Source organism: Orcinus orca, chromosome 11 (assembly GCF_937001465.1).
Source record: "Orcinus orca chromosome 11, mOrcOrc1.1, whole genome shotgun sequence".
Classification (NCBI taxonomy): domain Eukaryota; kingdom Metazoa; phylum Chordata; class Mammalia; order Artiodactyla; family Delphinidae; genus Orcinus; species Orcinus orca.
In genome coordinates this window covers 6,072,786-6,090,000 of record NC_064569.1, presented here as the reverse complement: position 1 = coordinate 6,090,000, position 17,215 = coordinate 6,072,786, and the positions used below count along the sequence as shown (strand labels likewise).

The 17,215-nt window shown below is 54.7% G+C and overlaps 1 protein-coding gene across 3 annotated transcripts in view; it reads left to right on the top strand.

Annotated features, from left to right (window-relative positions):
* Positions 1 to 17,215, top strand: part of ANO2 (anoctamin 2) — a 334,282-nt gene that overhangs the window by 12,576 nt on the left and 304,491 nt on the right. For all 3 annotated transcript variants that reach the window (XM_033404279.2, XM_033404277.1, XM_033404276.1), the window contains exons 2-3: positions 4,461 to 4,645; positions 5,818 to 6,144. In XM_033404279.2, coding sequence (XP_033260170.1) covers positions 4,461 to 4,645; positions 5,818 to 6,144 — 512 coding nt within the window. The remainder of the gene's footprint in view (positions 1 to 4,460; positions 4,646 to 5,817; positions 6,145 to 17,215) is intronic.

Sequence of the window (17,215 nt, the reverse complement as noted above, 5' to 3'; positions counted from 1 at the left end):
AATGACCCCCTCCCCCCAACGATGGAAGGAAAAACTAAGCTCAGAGAAAAGACAGTATTTTTCCAGAACTGTGGCCATGCCAGGACTAGGCACCCAGGGTCCTCCTGGCTTGGTGTGGGGCTGGGTGCTGATGGCTGCTCCTGGGAGGGTCATGGGGTGGGGGGACGTGGCTAGGTCGACCCTCGTGCTTCTCAGGTGGTCTGGGCTACCCCCGTGTAGTCCCAAATCACGGTCTGGTATTTATTGATGTTTTATTCTCGGCCTGACAAAGACTGTCCACCGTGGCCTTGGACCACCACTCGGACAGGCGGCAGGTGCCTCCAAACCGCAAGCTGAGACCAGGGTGGCCCTCCTTCCCTCATCTCCTCCCGCCCCGCAGAAGGGCAGCCCCCTCATCAAGTGCCCCTGTGGCGCCACTGCCCTTCAGCGTCTCCACAGATGGAGCAACTCAGAATATTGAGAAAAACTCAAGTTCCAAAGAGATGAGGGGTAGGAAGCAGGGCAGGAACAAGGTTGGAGAATCCATGTCCCACCTTCCAGTTCATGGTAAAGATTTTATACTCAGGCAGTGGGACCCTTTGAAGGGCTTTGAGAGGGAGGGTGGAGTAAAGTGATGTCTAATTTTGAGGGATCCCTCTAAGGGTGGAGGAGGAGGATGGACGGGGGGCAGATGTGGATGTGCTCCTGCCCAGGGGGGCCACCCCTGTCCATGCTCAGCGGGGGGCCTCTGGTCATTTCCATCTGGTCACACTTGGACAAGGTGTGGAGGGCTCTCCTCTCCCGCCACCCTAATGCTCCTGGAGGCTTATGAGGGTCCAGACAATTGGAAGATGGGCTACTCACATATGGGGTGGTCAGTTGGGGTGGTCATTTGGGGAGCTGAGCAGAGGTTTGAGATATGGAAGGCGTCCCTTAGACTGGACAGTCATGGGTTGTCACCAGTGGGTTATCTTCCCTCAGTGACGCCAGACAATCAGGGCTGCTGCTTGAGTCCCACTCTCTACGGCTCCCTGCTGACCAGTGGGGTCCACTGCCTGAAGCTCGGAGGCCTTCCTCGGCCAACTTGACGTTTGTCTGTGTGGCCTACACCTCCGCCTACACCTCCCTCTGCACCAGCTCAGCTTGTAGCATCTCAGTCATGTCTGGGGTGGAAGGAGATTAACTCTGCTTGTAGTATCTGAATATTCCTGTCTCACCTTGATTAGTAGCTTTTCTGAAACAAGAATGTGCTGCGTTTGGGTTTTCTGGGTTCCTAAGGACCAAAATTGCAGGTGGCCTGGAGCTAGAGGAAGAAGCATGTTCCAGCCAGCAGGAAGAATCTATGCAAGGTCCTGGCAGGGAGGCAGTGTGATGCATCAGAGAGACTGAGAGCATGAACTATGGCTGGAACTCAGAGCTCCACCAGGACACGGGACAGATGAGGCAGAGACGTGAACAGGCCAGATTGCACAGGGTCTCACAGCCCAAGAACGTGGGAAGCACCAGAATTCTCCACACAAGAGGTGTCATGGCCTGATTGACATTTTGAAAGGACCCCCTTGTGGGGAACAGTGGTGGGGAGCAAGGATGGAAGTGGGGGGGTGTTGGGAGAGTGTGGAGTAAGACAGGTGAGCAAGGATGGTAAGTTGGACCAGGCTAAGGTGGTCCTGGAGGTGGTGGAAAACAGATGGATTTAGGAGGTATTTCAGGGGTGAAATTCACAGGCTCCATCACAAATCGGATCTGGGCTGTGAGGGATGAAGGCTGTCAGGGCTGCCTTCAGATTTCTGGTTCGTGGACTGAGCGATGGTGGTAGCATTCATAGCGATGGGGATACTGAAAAAGTGTCGCGTTGTGGAGAAGGTCGTAAGTTTGGTTCTGGACGTGTTGACTTTGACGGGCCTCTGAAACATCCAAGCAGAGATGCCAGGTGGGCAGCAGGGTGTATGGGTCTGGTGGCTAGAGAAGAGCCATTGTGAAAGGTTAAGCTTAGAGAGTCATTGGCATAGAGGTGATAATTAAAGTCATTGGCCTGGATGCGAGTGCCCAGGAAAAGAGCTGAGTGTAGAGAGGAGGCCCCAGGTCCAGGCCTTGTGAAAATGCATCTAGTTGATCCAGAGACGGTAAGCTATGCCTCGCCCACATGGCACCCTACCATTCTGATTCCAGTTCCAGTGTGTGGGTTTTTTCCCCACACCAAGCAGTTCTGCAACACCAGCTGGGTGTCCTACAATTCAACTCATTTCCGACACTGTCTACCTGGAGACAGCATCGGACTGCACAGGTTAAAGGGTGGGAAGGGGGCACTGAAAATTCCACCCTCTCATCACAAGGTTGGTTCCCCTGGCAACCAGCCCCCTTCCTTAGGTTACAGAGGGGCTTTCCAAAAGTCACCTTATTAACACAGCAAAAGACACCTTGATCGTTCTCCACATTTAAGGAGTTCTAAGGGTTTTAGGAGCTCTGTACAAGCAACAGAATGAAGACCAAACTGTCTGTTTCTTATAATAAGTCACAGTGTCACAGCCCCAGAGCCCAGGAGGGGAGCTAAGCCGCAAGCACCCATGGATCTCTTGCTCAAGGCAGCTTGTGCTAAGAGCAGAGGGAAGGCCGTGGAAGGAAAATCAAAGTGGAGTCGGTATTGCTAAGGGAGCTCTCTAAAATGTCATTATTGCCTGGAATGTCTTTCTGGAGCTGGAATGGCTGAACCATATGCTGTGCCCTGATCACTGGTTGTGGGGAGGAGGTGGGCGTGAAAACATGGCCCCAGGCAGCCGTGATCCACGTGTCAGAGGGCAAGTGGAGGGGCCAGCCAGGATGGCCAGCGGAGCCCTGGAGGCCAGCCTCAGACCCCAGGTGGCACCTTTAGGGGACGGTGGCTCCCGGTCAGTGGTTTGACAGAAGCTTTAGGCTGATCTGAACCTGAGCTACCCAGCTCACAGTTGTGTGAATGTGAATTGCTGTCGAGGAAAGGTGGACGTTGACTGGGCATGCCCGTTACCACCTGCCCAGGTAGGCATCAGGATGGCTCCGGCTGTTTAGACAGGCACACGGAGGTTTCCAGGCCTTCCCTGGGGTGCAGAGGCCTGTTCTCAGTTCTGCCCTGGGCAGAAAGGCACAAGGGGAGAGGGATGAGCAAGACTGGGGACCAAGGAAGGAAGCCCGTCCCCTGATACCCTGAGCTGGAGGCCCCCCACCCCCCATCACACCACCAGCACGATTGCCCACTCCTGCCCCTCTGTGTTCTGTCCTCTGCCTTCCAGATGCTTCAAGACCCAGCTTCAGGTTCAATTCCTCCTGAAGCCACTTTGACTTTCCACCTTTCTGGTCTCCCTCAGTATAGACCAGAGCCCACAGTCTAGAAACAAATTATGGAATCTTTACTTGCTTGTCATAATTGCGTTTCCTGCACATCAGGGGTATCTTCACAAAGAGATGATACATTTCTTAAGCACAGGGACCCGATGTCCCAGTTCTCCCAAAACTGCCTGGCAGAGAGCTGGGCACATAGCCGTCTGCTCCACAAGCTGGTAACTGACCAGAGGTTCTGTTTCAAGAGACCAGGAAGAGCTGCCTTTTATACATTTGTTCGATCATTCATTCATTCATTTGGCAGGTTCTAGGGGCTGAGCCGGATGTATAAGGTGTGATTTCTGCTCACGCAGAGTTTAAAATGAAAACATACGAACAATGATAGTAACCACTTTTTTATTGCATACCCGTAGTCGAATGACTGTCCGGGTGCTTTGCACGTGTATCTCTCATTCTCATTCTCACTCCATCCTACAAGTTAGGACTTCTCCTTATTTTACAGTTGAAGAAACAGGCTCAGAGCCCTCAGAGCCAGCATGTGACAGAGCTGAGGTGTCAGCCCAGGCGCCCTGAAGGGCTGCTCTGGGGGGGCCAGGGGGCAGCAGGGGCATGGGGACCCTTCAAGGGCCCTGGAGGTCAGAGGTTGCCCCTGGCCTGCACCCACTCTTGGTCTGTCCTTGCTGTCTCCTCGAGGGCTGTGAGGGCTGCCAGGGTGCCTGCTGGTCTTGCTGCCTCAGGAGGGACGCTGAAGGCTAAGCCTTTGGCATTAATTCAGGCTGGCTCTCCAGGCAGTGCCCCACCCGCCCTGCCCCCCGGGGTGCCACCCCTCTCCGCTTGTCTGGGAATCATGAGAGATTATGACAGCCGTCATCGGGAGGAGTTCCTGCTGGTGGCTACGTGTGTGTGTGTGTGTGTGTGTGTGTGTGTGTGTGTGTGTGAGAGAGAGAGAGAGAGAGAGAGAGATGGGGACACCCCCAGCCCAGTGGCCAGCGTGAACCTAACTAAGCCTGTGACGAATGACCGGGGTGAGGGGACAGCTGTGGGGAGATGTGGCTGCAGTCCTAGTTAGGGTCACCCTGGTGTCCCCGCCTCAGTGCCTCAGTTTCTCCGGGTCCCCGGGTTTCCCATCCCCTGAAGCTGCTGTCCCCCTTTGTCCTCGCCTCACACAGGTATCTCCCTGCTTCCTGGCTCGCCACGCCGGCTGTGCCCCCGGGCAGTGGTCAGAGGGGGCCAGGGCCCCAAACACGGACAGCAATGCCTCCAGGTGCCGCGTCCCGGAGCCCGGGGTCTCCAGGGCAGTCTCACCCGACGTTCCAGCCAGGCGTCCGGTGGAGGGAGGTCCCCAAACAGCTCTGTGAGTACTGGGGTAGGCGGATGGGCTGGCCTGTGCGGGGGTCCCCAGGAAGCCTGTGGACTGGGGGTTCCTCCACCTGGGAGGCAGGTGTCGGGGGAGGGGTTTCTGTTAGGACATTTTCCTCTCCTGTCTCTCTGAGTCATGGTGACACACCGTCCCAGCAGCGCCGGGGCCCTCTGGTCAGAGGAGGACCCGGAAGGCGGGCGTGTGAAAGGCCAGGGGGCCCCGCCCATTGGTCTGCAGACTCCCGGGCTCCCCTCCCTCAGGTCGGAGGAACCAGACCTTTGCTGGGGCGGCTCCCAGGCTCTCTCCTGTGCCTCGCGCTTCGTCTGGTTGCCCAAGTGACCTCTCAGGTGGCTGCAGAGGCAGCTGGGTATCAAAGCGGTAATAAACAGGGAAACACCCAAAGGGGGAGGCAGGTCCCTCCCCCCACTCGGCCTCGTGCTTTCTCCTCCTCCTCTCTCAACCTCCCACCTTGGGGAGCAGACGGGACTGGACCGCCGCCGGCTCTGGCAGGGTCCTCGCCAGTGGCTGGAGAGGAGGAGGAGGAGGGGGAGGATGTGGGGCTGTGAGGGGCAGAGTGTACAGTGAATCCGCGTGGGGTGGGGGCAGGGGTGGGCCAGGCGGCTAGAAATCGGCCTGTGTTCCAATGGATCCAGAGAACCTGCCGGGGAGTACTGCGTGTTTGCAGGAGGGCCGCACATCTGCAAGGAGGAGGGGGTGTCGTGGTGCGTGCTCGGCGCCGCGTGTCAGAGCGTACTCGGGTGGTGCGCGTGTGCACAGTGTGTGCGGGCGCGTCCGCTGGGAGGCCGAGTGCGGGATTGTGCGCATGCGCGGGAGCGGAAGTGGCGCTCTAGGCGCGAAGGGAGGCGGGCGGTGGGACGCGTGGTGTTGGCGTCGCCTGTGCATCCGGGTACCGGAGCGTGCACGTGTGCGTGGGCGCCGCAGCGGCGGGCGGCCGGGGCCCGGGCTGCACCCGGTATGGGGTGGAGGCGCCGCGGGCCCGTCGTGGCCGATGAACTGGGGCCCCTCTGTCCTTTCCTTGGGGCCGGGAGGGCCTGGCTTCCAAGTCCCCTTCCTGGGGTGCAGAGCGCAAGGTCAGTTCAGGCTCCCGCGCCTCTCGCCCCTCCCTCACTGGACCTCGCCGCCCGTGTCCTGTTCTCTCCGGCCAGGTCATCAACAGCTATCTGGAGGCCTGCGAGCCGCTGTCCTCGGAGCCCCGTCTGAGCCGCCTGCACTTCCACGACAACCAGAGGAAGGTCGACTACGTGCTCGTCTATCACTACCGGAAACGCGGGGCGCACCCCGGCCACGGCTCCCCTGGCCACTCGCTGGCGATCGTCTCTAATGGCGAGACGAGCAAGGACCCCGACGCGGGGGCTCCCGGTGACATTGAGCCGGGGCCGCTCGACGCCCTGGAGGAGGAGAGGAAGGAGCAGCGGGAGGAGTTTGAGCACAACCTGCTGGAGGCCGGGCTGGAGCTGGAGAAGGACTTGGAGGTGAGGTCGGGCAGGTGGCAGAGGGTACGAGGTGGGATGGCTAAGCAGGCTGGGCTCCTGCAGGAAGCCTTGGCTTTGTTCTAGCGTTTGGCATTGTTGTTTTTTTTTTTTTTTCTCTGGTGGGCAAACCAGATTTTTTTGCTCAAGGACTTGAGGAAGAGTTTTGGGATCCCAGGTGCTGGTGCTGGCGGTGGGGTGCCCATCTGCTCTGTGGAAGCTGGCTTAGTTAGAGACAGAAGACACGACATTTCTTGCTGGCTCGCCATCCTCTGGCCTTTGTAATGGTTTCCTTCGAATGAAGACCTGGTTTGCCTGTTGAATTTTGGATTAAAATTCCTGTATAGAAGAACTACATTATTAAGGAACGTGTGGGAATTCCCCGGCGGTCCACTGGTTAGGACTCCACGTTTTTCACGGCTGAGGGCGTGAGTTTGATCCCTGGTCAGGGAACTAAGATCCTGCAACCTGCGCAGCCAAAAAAAAAAAAAAAAAAAAAGGAATGTGCTTGCCTAGGGCCTTCAGGGAGTTGGTTATTTGGGAACTGAACATCAGCTATATTTTATCAATTTGTGTATGTATTCCGACCTCTGATCAGTAGCCAGCCTATGGAAATCCATTTATCTACATATTCGTCCGTCCGTCTGTCCATCCATCCATTTTGTCACTCACTCCTCCATCCATTTCTTCACACCATACGATCCTTTAAAGATGACCTGCCTCGCCATCCCATCCAAACTCATCTCCTACCCCTCCCACCCTCCCGTGCTGGCCCCAGCCCCTGGGCCTCATCTGGGTTGTGTGTTGGTCACCGTTACTTCAGGGTCTTTGCGCTGGTTGCCCCCTCTGCCCTGGGCGCCCTTCTTCAGACCTGTGCACGCTCAGGCCCTCACTACAGACTTCTGCCCGAACATTGCCTCCTTCCAGACCTCTTCCTTGACCGTCTTAGGCAGAGTACTCCCAGCCCTGTCATTCTGTTCCTTGACTCTGGTTAGCTTTTCTTCGTCATACTTAGCACCTGAAATAACACGGTAGATTTGGTTATTTTTTCATCTGTGACCCTACTGGCTCCATGAAGGCGGGGGTCTTGTTTGGTTCACTGCCGTATCCCTAGCACCTAGGACAGAGTCTGGCACGTAGTAGGAGCTTAACCAGTGTTAGTTGAATAACTAAGTGATGTCCGTGAGTCTCAGGTTCCTCATTTGCAAAATAATAGACGTCCTGCAGGATTGTAGTTTTATATGCCCCCTCATTAGAAGGGGCAGTGAAAACATCTAGCGCAATGTCTGGTACGCAGTAGATGCTCATTAAGTACTCATTATGATTATTGAAAAGGGTGTCATGCTGAGGGGTGGGGTGACATTCTCACCAGGAACCTGTTTTGTTCCCATTAATGCCATCCCCAAACTGGAAGGGACCCCCAGAGGTCATTCACCCATTTTTTATGTGGCCCGGCTCAGACCCCTTGTGCGGACCTGGGCTGCTCACCCAGACTCTTAAACCAGGAGCCCCTTCTCTCGTTATTCTTTGCACCGCTGTAGGGACATTGTTCTCTTTTAGGGCTACTCGGGGCACCCTTGCTGTGGGAATGCTGACTCTGACTTTTGGAAACCCAGAGCTTGCTCGGTGCCTCTGATTGGGGTCTGGTGGGAAGGTTTCTTTAGGTAGCGGCGTGTTTGGAGGGCCATACGAGGAGCTCTTGACGTCACCACCATGGGAGGCTGCACCTTCTCTGGGTGTCAGGGAGTCAAGGAGGCTCAGGGAGCGGAGGCCTGAGCCTCGTGTGGCTGCTGAGTTGGGAGACGGCAACCTGCCCCAGAGCTGGACTCTGATGCCTGAGTCCAGATGTTCACATCCCAGGCCTGGCATCTGCCAGCCTCACGGCCTTGGGCAAGTGACGCGATCCTTTTGAATCACAGTTTCCTTGTCTGTAAAAAGGGAGAAACACTACATTCTTCATTGGTTTGTGGTGAAGATGAAGTAAGACAACCAAGTAAAGTATCTAGAATAGTAACAACGAGTATTACTGCATTGTTATTATTGAGAGTTCCCAGATCTAGCAAATAAAAACTCAAGATGCCTAGTTAAATTTGAATTCAGATTAACAGCAAATAATTTTTTTAGCTTAAGTGTGTCCCATGCAATATTGGGGACATACTTGTACTAAAAAATTATTTGTTGCTAATCTGAAATTCAAATGTAACTGTCCTTGTAACTCCTCCTACTGCTGCTAGTATCGCCGCTGTCTTTGCTGCCCTCCAGTGTGTTTCATTTTGGTTGCTATTGGATTTTCCTGGCTTTGGCTGGGAATTAGGAGGGCCCAGAGCTAGCTCTTAGGACTGACTAGTGTTAGGTGGCGCTGTGGAGTGTGTCCTGGACTGTTGTTCCTGTTGTGTACCCACCCAAAGCACCTCCCTCCTGGCCCCTACCCCGGGCTTCAAGGCTGACTTAACTGTTCTTTCTTGGGGCCTTTCCAAGCTACTCAGCCTTCCCCAAGTCCCTTCTGTCATCAGGGCCTCCACCACTCATGTAGCCATCGTGACCTACTGTCTTGCAGTGTTTTTTTTTTTTTCTTTCTCTCGTCTAAAAATTAATTATTCTTATTTGCTTTGGCACCTCTGAAGCAGAGTTGAGTTAATCACAGTGCTCAGTCATGGTGCATTATTATCAAGGTTCTGCAAAGGTCCTTCTTGTGACTTTTCTAAATACCCCCTGCCCCTCACTCTAAACGCCTGCTCCTTCCACAGGCAATCATTCCAATGCCTCGTGTTTCTGGGAAATGCATAGTGTCATTTTCACTGTATGCAATTTGTTTTTCATTAAAAAAAATAGACGTTATTGTTTAGAACAGTTTTAAGTTTACAGAAAAATTGGACAGAGAGCTCCCCTGTCCCCCACACCCAGTCTCCTCTGTTATTAATATGGTACATTTGTCACAATTAATGAGCCGATATTGATACACTGTCATTAAGGAAAATCCCTCCTCTGTTCAGATTTCCTTAGTTTTTACCTTCTCTCTTTTTCTCCTCCAGGATCCCAGCCCAGATCCCACGTTATATTCAGTGTCATGTTTCCTTAGGCTCCTCTCGGTGGTGACAGTTTCTCGGAACTGTGTGCATTTTTGATTTACATAGAGGAGCTCTGTTTTACAACCCATTCTGCTTCTTTCTTTTCCCCCCAGCACTATATTTTTCAGACCATTCATGTAGTGCACGTGCACCTAATCCCTTTTTTCTAACCGATGAGCGCTTGTTTACCTAGTCGCTCCCCGAATGATAAGAGCACCCCGTTGCCACCCAACAAGGTTGCGAATGAATTGTCACCTCCTTCAGGGCAGTGTCCCGTCGTCTGCTCCATCTCTCCCCGCCCAGCCCCCATGCCATGTTGGTGCTAAACCCTGAGAGCTGGAGACCGTGAGGATCAGAACAACTTTCTTGGGGCCTGTGGGGGTCTGAACCGTTCTTCTGTGTGTCAGGATGCTCCGCCTCTGGCCATGAGCAGCAGCCTGGAACTGGCCCCTCACGGGGGCGGGGACATTGCTGGGCTTCCCCTGGTGGCCGTTCGGAGAGCGCGTGCGGTGGCCCCACCTGCGCGGCTGTCTCCGCTCTTCCGGGCTGGACCGCCTCTTAGGCTCTAGTTTCACTTTGAAGACAAATGGAGAGGAAGTGGGGTTCTATCAGACACCCATGGAGAATATTCACTTAACCTTACAGACTGAAAGAACTTTGCGGCCACCAAACTCTACTTGCTTGAGTATCGTGGAGTTCATTTCAACCCTCGTGGGTACCTGGCCGTGCTTTAGACAGGAGGAGAACTGACGTGTACTTTGCGTTTGGTGTTTCACGTTTTGTGTACGTATTGCCATGTATCGACAAGGTCCATGTTCATATTTTAAAGACTATTCAGTATTTATTGGACGACTAAACCACAGTTGGCTCTGTTTTTTTACGTTTGGTCATTTGATTAGAATTTCATCTAAAGACCTCGCTGGAGGGACTTCCCTGGCGGCCCAGTGGTTAAGACTCTGCGCTTCCACTGCAGGGGGCAAGGGTTTGATCCCTGGTCGGGGAAGTAAGATCCCGTATGCCACGTGGCGCGGCCAAAAAAAAATTAAAAACATAGAGACCTCACTGGAGGCGCCTGTGGGTGACAGAGACCCCTGTATCCTCACTGCCAGTTCAGATAAATAAGGGCCCCCTGTTTGGAGTTGAGCATCGCTGCTGAATGGGAGGCTAGTGCAAGCAGTTGAGGGACTCACCCAGCCTCGAGCCTCCAGACAGGCTGTAGAATGGGTGGGCTGAACACGGCCTCCTGTGACCCACCGCCTCCCGAGCGCTCCCAGACCTCCTACCCTGAGTGAGACGGAGCCCGAGGGACAGCGGCAGAGACTCAGGTGGCACCGGGGGGAATCCAGAGCCTGGAGCATGCGATGCACTTGGTGGGCCTGGAGGTCCTGCTTGTGGGCTTGGCGGTAAAGACCTCCCAGCCTGCAGGCCCAGAAACTCCAGCAGGCGTGGCCCCAAACTTCATCTCTGTGAGCAGCCGACGTTCCCAACTGGGATTGGAGGGAGGGCATCGACAGGGAGACCAGGCGGCCCCTGCTCGGTGCTGGCCTCCTGGGATTAGGGCACCAGAGGACGCATAGCAGGAGCTGCCTCTAATCAGCACATGGCCCTGCATCTCCAGCAGCTCCGTGGGCTGCTTTGGGCAGAGTCAGGTGTAGAAGGGGCACAGTGCCAGCTGGCGAGTCCTGGAAGCCGACAGCTTCATTCAGGAGGCGGAACTCTCCTCTCTGGCCTGGTGTCGGCTGGCAACCCAGGAATGACCAAACTCCTCTCTCTCTGCGGAGAGGAGACCCTCCTCCCGTCAAGGCAAAGGATGATTCTGACACCTGACTCCGCACCCTGTAGCCCTGACGCCTGACACGTCAACCCAAATTACTGTGCTGGCTCAAAAGGAGTCGTCTAGGGGACCTCTGAGGTGTGGGACATTGTGACCTCCCAGTGGGGCTCATTTAAGGGGGAAGCTGGTGGGCTGGGAAAATCAAACGCTGCCTCACTCTCTTCAGACCAGAGGCCACTGTTCCTTGACCTTTGTCATCACCCCTTTTCAGGGAAGAGTTTTTATACATCGGATTAAACAGCTGATGGGCACCACCGTCCTCCTAGGCCCTTGGACAGTGGTAGGGCAGCTTTGGGAATTTGCTCTGTCTTTAGAGTGTGATTTGGTCTGTGGCTTTTTTTTTTTGTGTGTGTGGTACACGGGCCTCTCACTGCTGTGGCCTCTCCCATTGCGGAGCACAGGCTCCGGACGCGCAGGCTCAGCGGCCATGGCTCACGGGCCCAGCCGCTCCGCGGCATGTGGGATCTTCCCGGACCGGGGCATGAACCCGCGTCCCCTGCATCGGCAGGCGGACTCTCAACCACTGCGCCATCAGGGAAGCCCCGGTCTGTGGCTTTAAGGAAGGAAACTGTCTCTCCTGAGTGCCTTCTGTACGTCGCATAACGTGGGATCTCGCTTCCACCTGTGCATCCTCTTTGAGTCTCCGTGAATATCCCGCAAGGCGGGTGTGAGTCCCATCTTTTCGAGGAGAGGAGGAGACAGGCTGGGAGAGGCTAGCGACTCAGCCACGGTGACATCTGCCGAGTGATCCAGCTGGGATTTCAACTTCAGCTGAGACCTTCTGGGGGCTTTGCCATCCCAGGGAGAAGTGACAAGCCCTTGATAGCAGTTTCCTATTTTTCCTTACCCAGAATTCACAGAGGTTCTCTGCAGGGGCCTGGAGATATTGATCTAGAAAAGGGGACTGCTTTAGGGGCACCTTTGCTTTGTCCTCCATTATAGGGGCACAGGGTGGGCGCAGAGCAGTGACCACCACCAGTCTGGGCCTTTTGCTGTCCTGAAGGCTGCGGTGGCCTCCCCGAAGGACCAGGCCAGCCCGGGTGACCATTTCTCCTTTTATGGTATCAGTTTGCAGCCCTGCAGATTACAGACACTCAGACCTGCACTGTCTTCTCTCTTACGTGTATAATCTTCCTTTGCTGGGAAAACTAGGATGTAGGAGATTCCCTAACCCTTAGGAAAGCCGTGCTGCTTGCTTTTCTAGGGTGACAGTGTCCCCTGGAGGTCTTCCTGTCCCTCGCTCTTCCTCAGGCCGCAAGCAGGCTGTTGGGCGCTGGAGTGAGGGGAGTGGTGTATTTCTATGGGCCGGGGATTCCCACACCCCTGTTGACACCATCATAAGATTAGTCTGTTTCCTCCTCAGGAATGGGATAGGGGTTTGCGTTCTTAAGGAAGGCTATAGGGAGTGCAGGGAATGTGGCATTTAATCACGCCCCAGTCCATCCTGTTTCCTGGCGATGCTGCTGCGCTCTCATGGGTGTGCGTGGCAGTCCCGCAGCTGTTGACTTGCACTAATGACTGGGGAAAACACGATGATTTCCCCCTGGCTTTGGATGTGTTCCTGTCTCACTTGCCCCACTCTGAAGCCCTGTGCTGGAGCCCAGGGCGTCTCACCTGCCTCTTTCCTGCCCCAAGTGAACTTCAGAGAACACAACAAAGACAGCTGCAGCAGCCCCTGCCCTCGGGACCGCACAGCTGAGCAGAGCAGAGCAGAGCTGGGTGGACCTGGTCTCCCAGGAGAGGCCTCCAGGCAGCCTGGGGTGGGGATTCAGAGAGAAGCAAGGAGGGCAAGTCAAGTTCCCCAAACCTGGGTGAATATCAATTTCCCTTTTCAGAGTTTGTAATTAAAAAATTTACATTCATGGACAGCATGGAGGTGCCTTAAAAAACTAAAACCAGAACTACCGTATGATCCGGGAATCCCACTCACGGGCATATATCCAGAGAAAACTATCATTCAAAAAGATACATGCACCCCGTTGTTCACAGCAGCACTATTTACAATAGCCAAGGTATGGAAGCAACCTAAACGTCCATCGACAAATGAACGGATAAAGAGGGGGTGGTACATATATACAGTGGAATACTACTGAACCGTAAAAAAGAATGAAATAATGCCATTTTCAGTGACATGGGTGGACCTAGAGATTATCATATTAAGCGAAGTAAGAAGGACAGAGAAAGACAAATATGTGACATCACTTATATGTGCAATCTAAAAAAATGATACAGGTGAACCTGTTTACAAAACAGAAACAGACTCCCAGACATAGAAAACAAACATGGTTACCAAAGGGGATGGAGGGGGAGATAAATGAGTTCGGGATTAACATATACATAGTACTGTCTATAAAATGGGTAAACAACAGGGACCTACTCTATAGCACAGGGAACTATACTCAATATCTTGTGATAACCTATAATGGAAAAGAATCTGAAAAAGAATGTATCTGTATGTATAACTGAATCACTGTGCTGTACACTTGAAACTAATACAGCATTGTAAACTAACTAATCTTCAGTTATAAAAAAGAAAAAAAAATTAACATTCATTATTCTTATTTTATGCTCGTGGTACCCTCACTGGGATGGTTGGGCCATCTCTCATCCCCTTGATGTAGGAACAGAGGTCCCTTGCCAGGCTGCTGGGGAACAGGGCTGTGCCTGGAAACCGGGTCTCCTCCCTCCTGTTCCCCCTCCCTTCTTACAGCGACTCTGCAGGGTGGTGTTTGGCTTACATGGCCCCCTGCCATGCAGACAGACGCTGCCCAGGTTATCAAAGAAATGGCTCCGGTGAAAAGCGGGCCAAGGGTTTAAGCAGAGTCAGAAGGCGCTGGGGGCTGGCTCTTTCTCAAGGCCTTTACGTCCGGGTGCCTTTCATCGATCAGTGAGCTTCTAGCAGTCCTAGGATTCCTCAGAAGCGGCTGGAAGGAGGTTCTGGGCTTTGATTATCCCATTCCCCCCTGTGGTAGCAGAGGGCCGGGCATCAGCGGTTGACATGCTGAAGGCTTCTGGCCTGGGCACCCCTTGGCCTGCTTGTGTTCTGCTGGTTTTCTGTTACCAGGGGCGATCTGTGAGGCACCCGGAAATGGGGTCACGTGATACATGAGCGGGAGGGGCTTGGAATTTCTCTCAGTTCCGGAAGAGAGTGGGAACCGAAGTCGAGAGGATGTGACTTGTACAAGCTCACGCTGCTGGTTCCGTCTTCGGCAGATGAGATCCTGATGGCAGAGAGTCTGTGCAGACGAATGAGTCACGCGGGAGATGACCTCTTTCTGTTAGGTCCATCTTGCTGGCAGCAGCCTGGTGTCTGGGCCTCCTCGCATGACTGTCGGGGTCCGTGGCTGGTGCGGTTCTGACTTAACACTGCGCTCTGCTGGGGGCTCAGTATTTTGTGTGTCACTCCTGCTTCTCTCATTTACGTCAGTCTCTGTATCTGGTGAAGAGAGGGTCAGGGGACAGCTGGTCTCTATCCTGCTAATTGTCCCTCTTCACGGCAGGGCTAAATATTTCGGTCTCTGAGACAAACGTGGAGAAAGAAGGCCTTTCTCCACTGGTCGTTGGATAAAGTCAAGGTCTTTGTCAGCCAGGGACCGCTTGGCGAGTCACTTCAGCTGTAAAGATGCCCAAAAGGGAAGCAGCTGCCCGAGAAGACCCGCCGGGCTCCGTCTCTGGCCTCCTCTCTCCTGCCTCTCCCTTTAGCAGACGTTCACCTCCGAGGTGGGGCTGAGGCCTCTAGTCTGCTGGGCGAAGCAGACGTGACCACGGAGAGCCACACGGTCAGGTCTAAAAGTGCAGTTACAGAGGTGGGAAGAGAGTGCTGGGAGAGTGGCCCGTGGCCTGGGTGACCGGGAGGAGTTCCACTCCTGCCTTGAAGCTCTAGACTGAATCACCTTCCCTCTCCTGCCCCCAGATGCTTGGGGCCCAGCAGACCTGAGTGTGCCGTGTCTGCTGCTTTTATCAGCGCTCCAGGGGAGATTCGCCCTCTGCAGGCCGGGACGCTGGGGGGGAGGGTGCAGGTCTGGAAGGCTTAGCTGACCTGGGTGTTGTACGCGGTGAGGCCTTTCTTGGTGCCTTTGAGGTCTGGAGACACCATCGGTTATATCCGGTGCTTGATCGATGGTGAGGATGTTCTGGGCCACCAGCCTGACGTGTCCCCCTCTCTTCATTGCAGACTGTTTTCTCAGTGTTCTCAAAAACTGCGCCGATAAAGTCAATTTTCTCAATTTAAAATTGTTCTTACATGTCTTTCCCTTCAGCCTTCGGGAGCTGTTAGCACCTGGCTGCCAGTGTGTACTTGGTGAGGGCAGAGGAAGTGGGTGAGAAGGAGAAGAATATTAATGGGAAAGCTTAGAGTTGGCCCATCAGGTTTAGTTTTGCATTTGATTTTGGTGGTGATTTTCTGTTGCCTATCCTATGAGTTCTTCCACTAAAATTGTTCCTAGTTTGAATGTTGGAATTAAGCATGTTGGTGTTTTAAGGACTTTCGTGAAGGGTTCTGCAAGGAACGCTGTGACCTGGGCCTGTCGGCCCGGCCTGCCCTGGCGTCGGGAACAGACAGCTCCTCGCTGTGTGCTCTGCTGAGAAGCCCGACTTTTCTGGATGAGCAAGGGGTGAGTGGATGGTGAGTCTGAGTAGGGCCGTGGCCTTTGCCCCGGGGAGATAATGCGCCTGTTTACATCCAGCCACAAGCAAAAGCGACAGGGCCCCCATTGTGCTCCCTGCCTCCCCTGTTCTGTGCATCGGGACTTCAGGGAGGATAGGCCGAGGGGAGAGCGGGAGCAAGAGGAAGGAGAGCTGGCAGGATTGTCAGCCGTTAGCCGGCCATGTCACTGTCTTCTGAAGCAGACGTGCACGGTGGAAACCCCGCCTGCTCTCGCCCTCGTCCCTCCTCCTCACCCAGGAGGTTGGCTGAGGCCAGAGTGCGTGAATCGCCCCTGAAAGGTTCATGGACGTGGACGTGTACTGCGTGGGGCTCCTGGGGGACTCTGGGTCCGTCCCCACATCTTCCAGCGTGAGATCGCTGCCCCTCGGGCATCGCTGGGTTGGGAGTCCCTCTGCTGTCTCCCACCCATGACAGCCAGCAGCCCGACTCTCTGTCCAGCTCCGCAGTCGTGGGGCCGGGCTGTGGGCCTGGGCTAGGTGACCGCCGGCATTCTTGTCACTGTCTCGTCGTGTTTCCACTGGGGGATGGCTCGCCGTCAGGTGTTGAGAGGCGGGAGATAGCTGCCTGTGGATGGCTGCCCCTCCTCTCTGAGCTCCTCCAGGCCCGGGGACTTAACTCATCCCTTGGAGGGTCGAGGTTTCCCAGGCCTGGGAGAGCGCCTGCGGGGTTTAGCACCTTTTCAGGATTGGGAAATCAGAGGAGTGGGATTTGGAGGGTGTGCTGACGGGTCGTGTTTTCTTTGTCAAGTGCAGACTGGGGAAGCACCAAAGGCTTTGGAGCTGAAGCCCGGGACCCCGGCCTGGGGGGTTTGCTGCTGGAACCCTGCCCTCGCTGCCCATCCACAGGTGGCGGCGCCGTGTGCGTTGCTGTGTCCTGCGCTCCGGGTGCAGCTGGGGGCGATGCATTCAGACCGACTTGGGCCAGGGCCTGGGAGCAGGGCTGGGCTGGCAGAACATTTAGAAGACCAGTGGCTCTGGGCGGGAGTTATCTCCTGCTGTCACCTGGACTTCTGTGGCGGCAGAAGGTAGAGGGAGGAAGTCTGGCGCGCAGAGGGCGGCAAGCAGGGGTCGCGGGCGTGGCCTTTTGCACGTTTCTTAGCCACGCTGGGCCAATCTTCTCATCTGAGCCCTGGAGCAGCCCCTTCACAGGCTGCAGAATGTCCTAGAAGGAAGGGCCATCGCTTCCCCAGGCCTTGGTAGGAATGGTGTGGGCTGGCTTCTTGCATCGGGTTTTCCTCTTTGCCACGGGCCCAAGTTGGCTCTCCCACCTGCCACATTTTGCTTTAATTTTCCACGATTTGTGCCCTTCCTGTGAGCTGGGTTGAATTTCCTTTCCATTTTCTGAGTGAATGAACATGCCAGTGTGTGGATTAGGCCTCCCCAAAGGGAGGAGGTGCGGGGTGTTTGATGTCTGGTTGGGGGAAGAGATGTAATCACGAAGGCTTAGACGCTGATTCCTTCTTTGCTGGGTTCCTCTGGCCAAAGGGTCTCACAATTTCAGTCATTT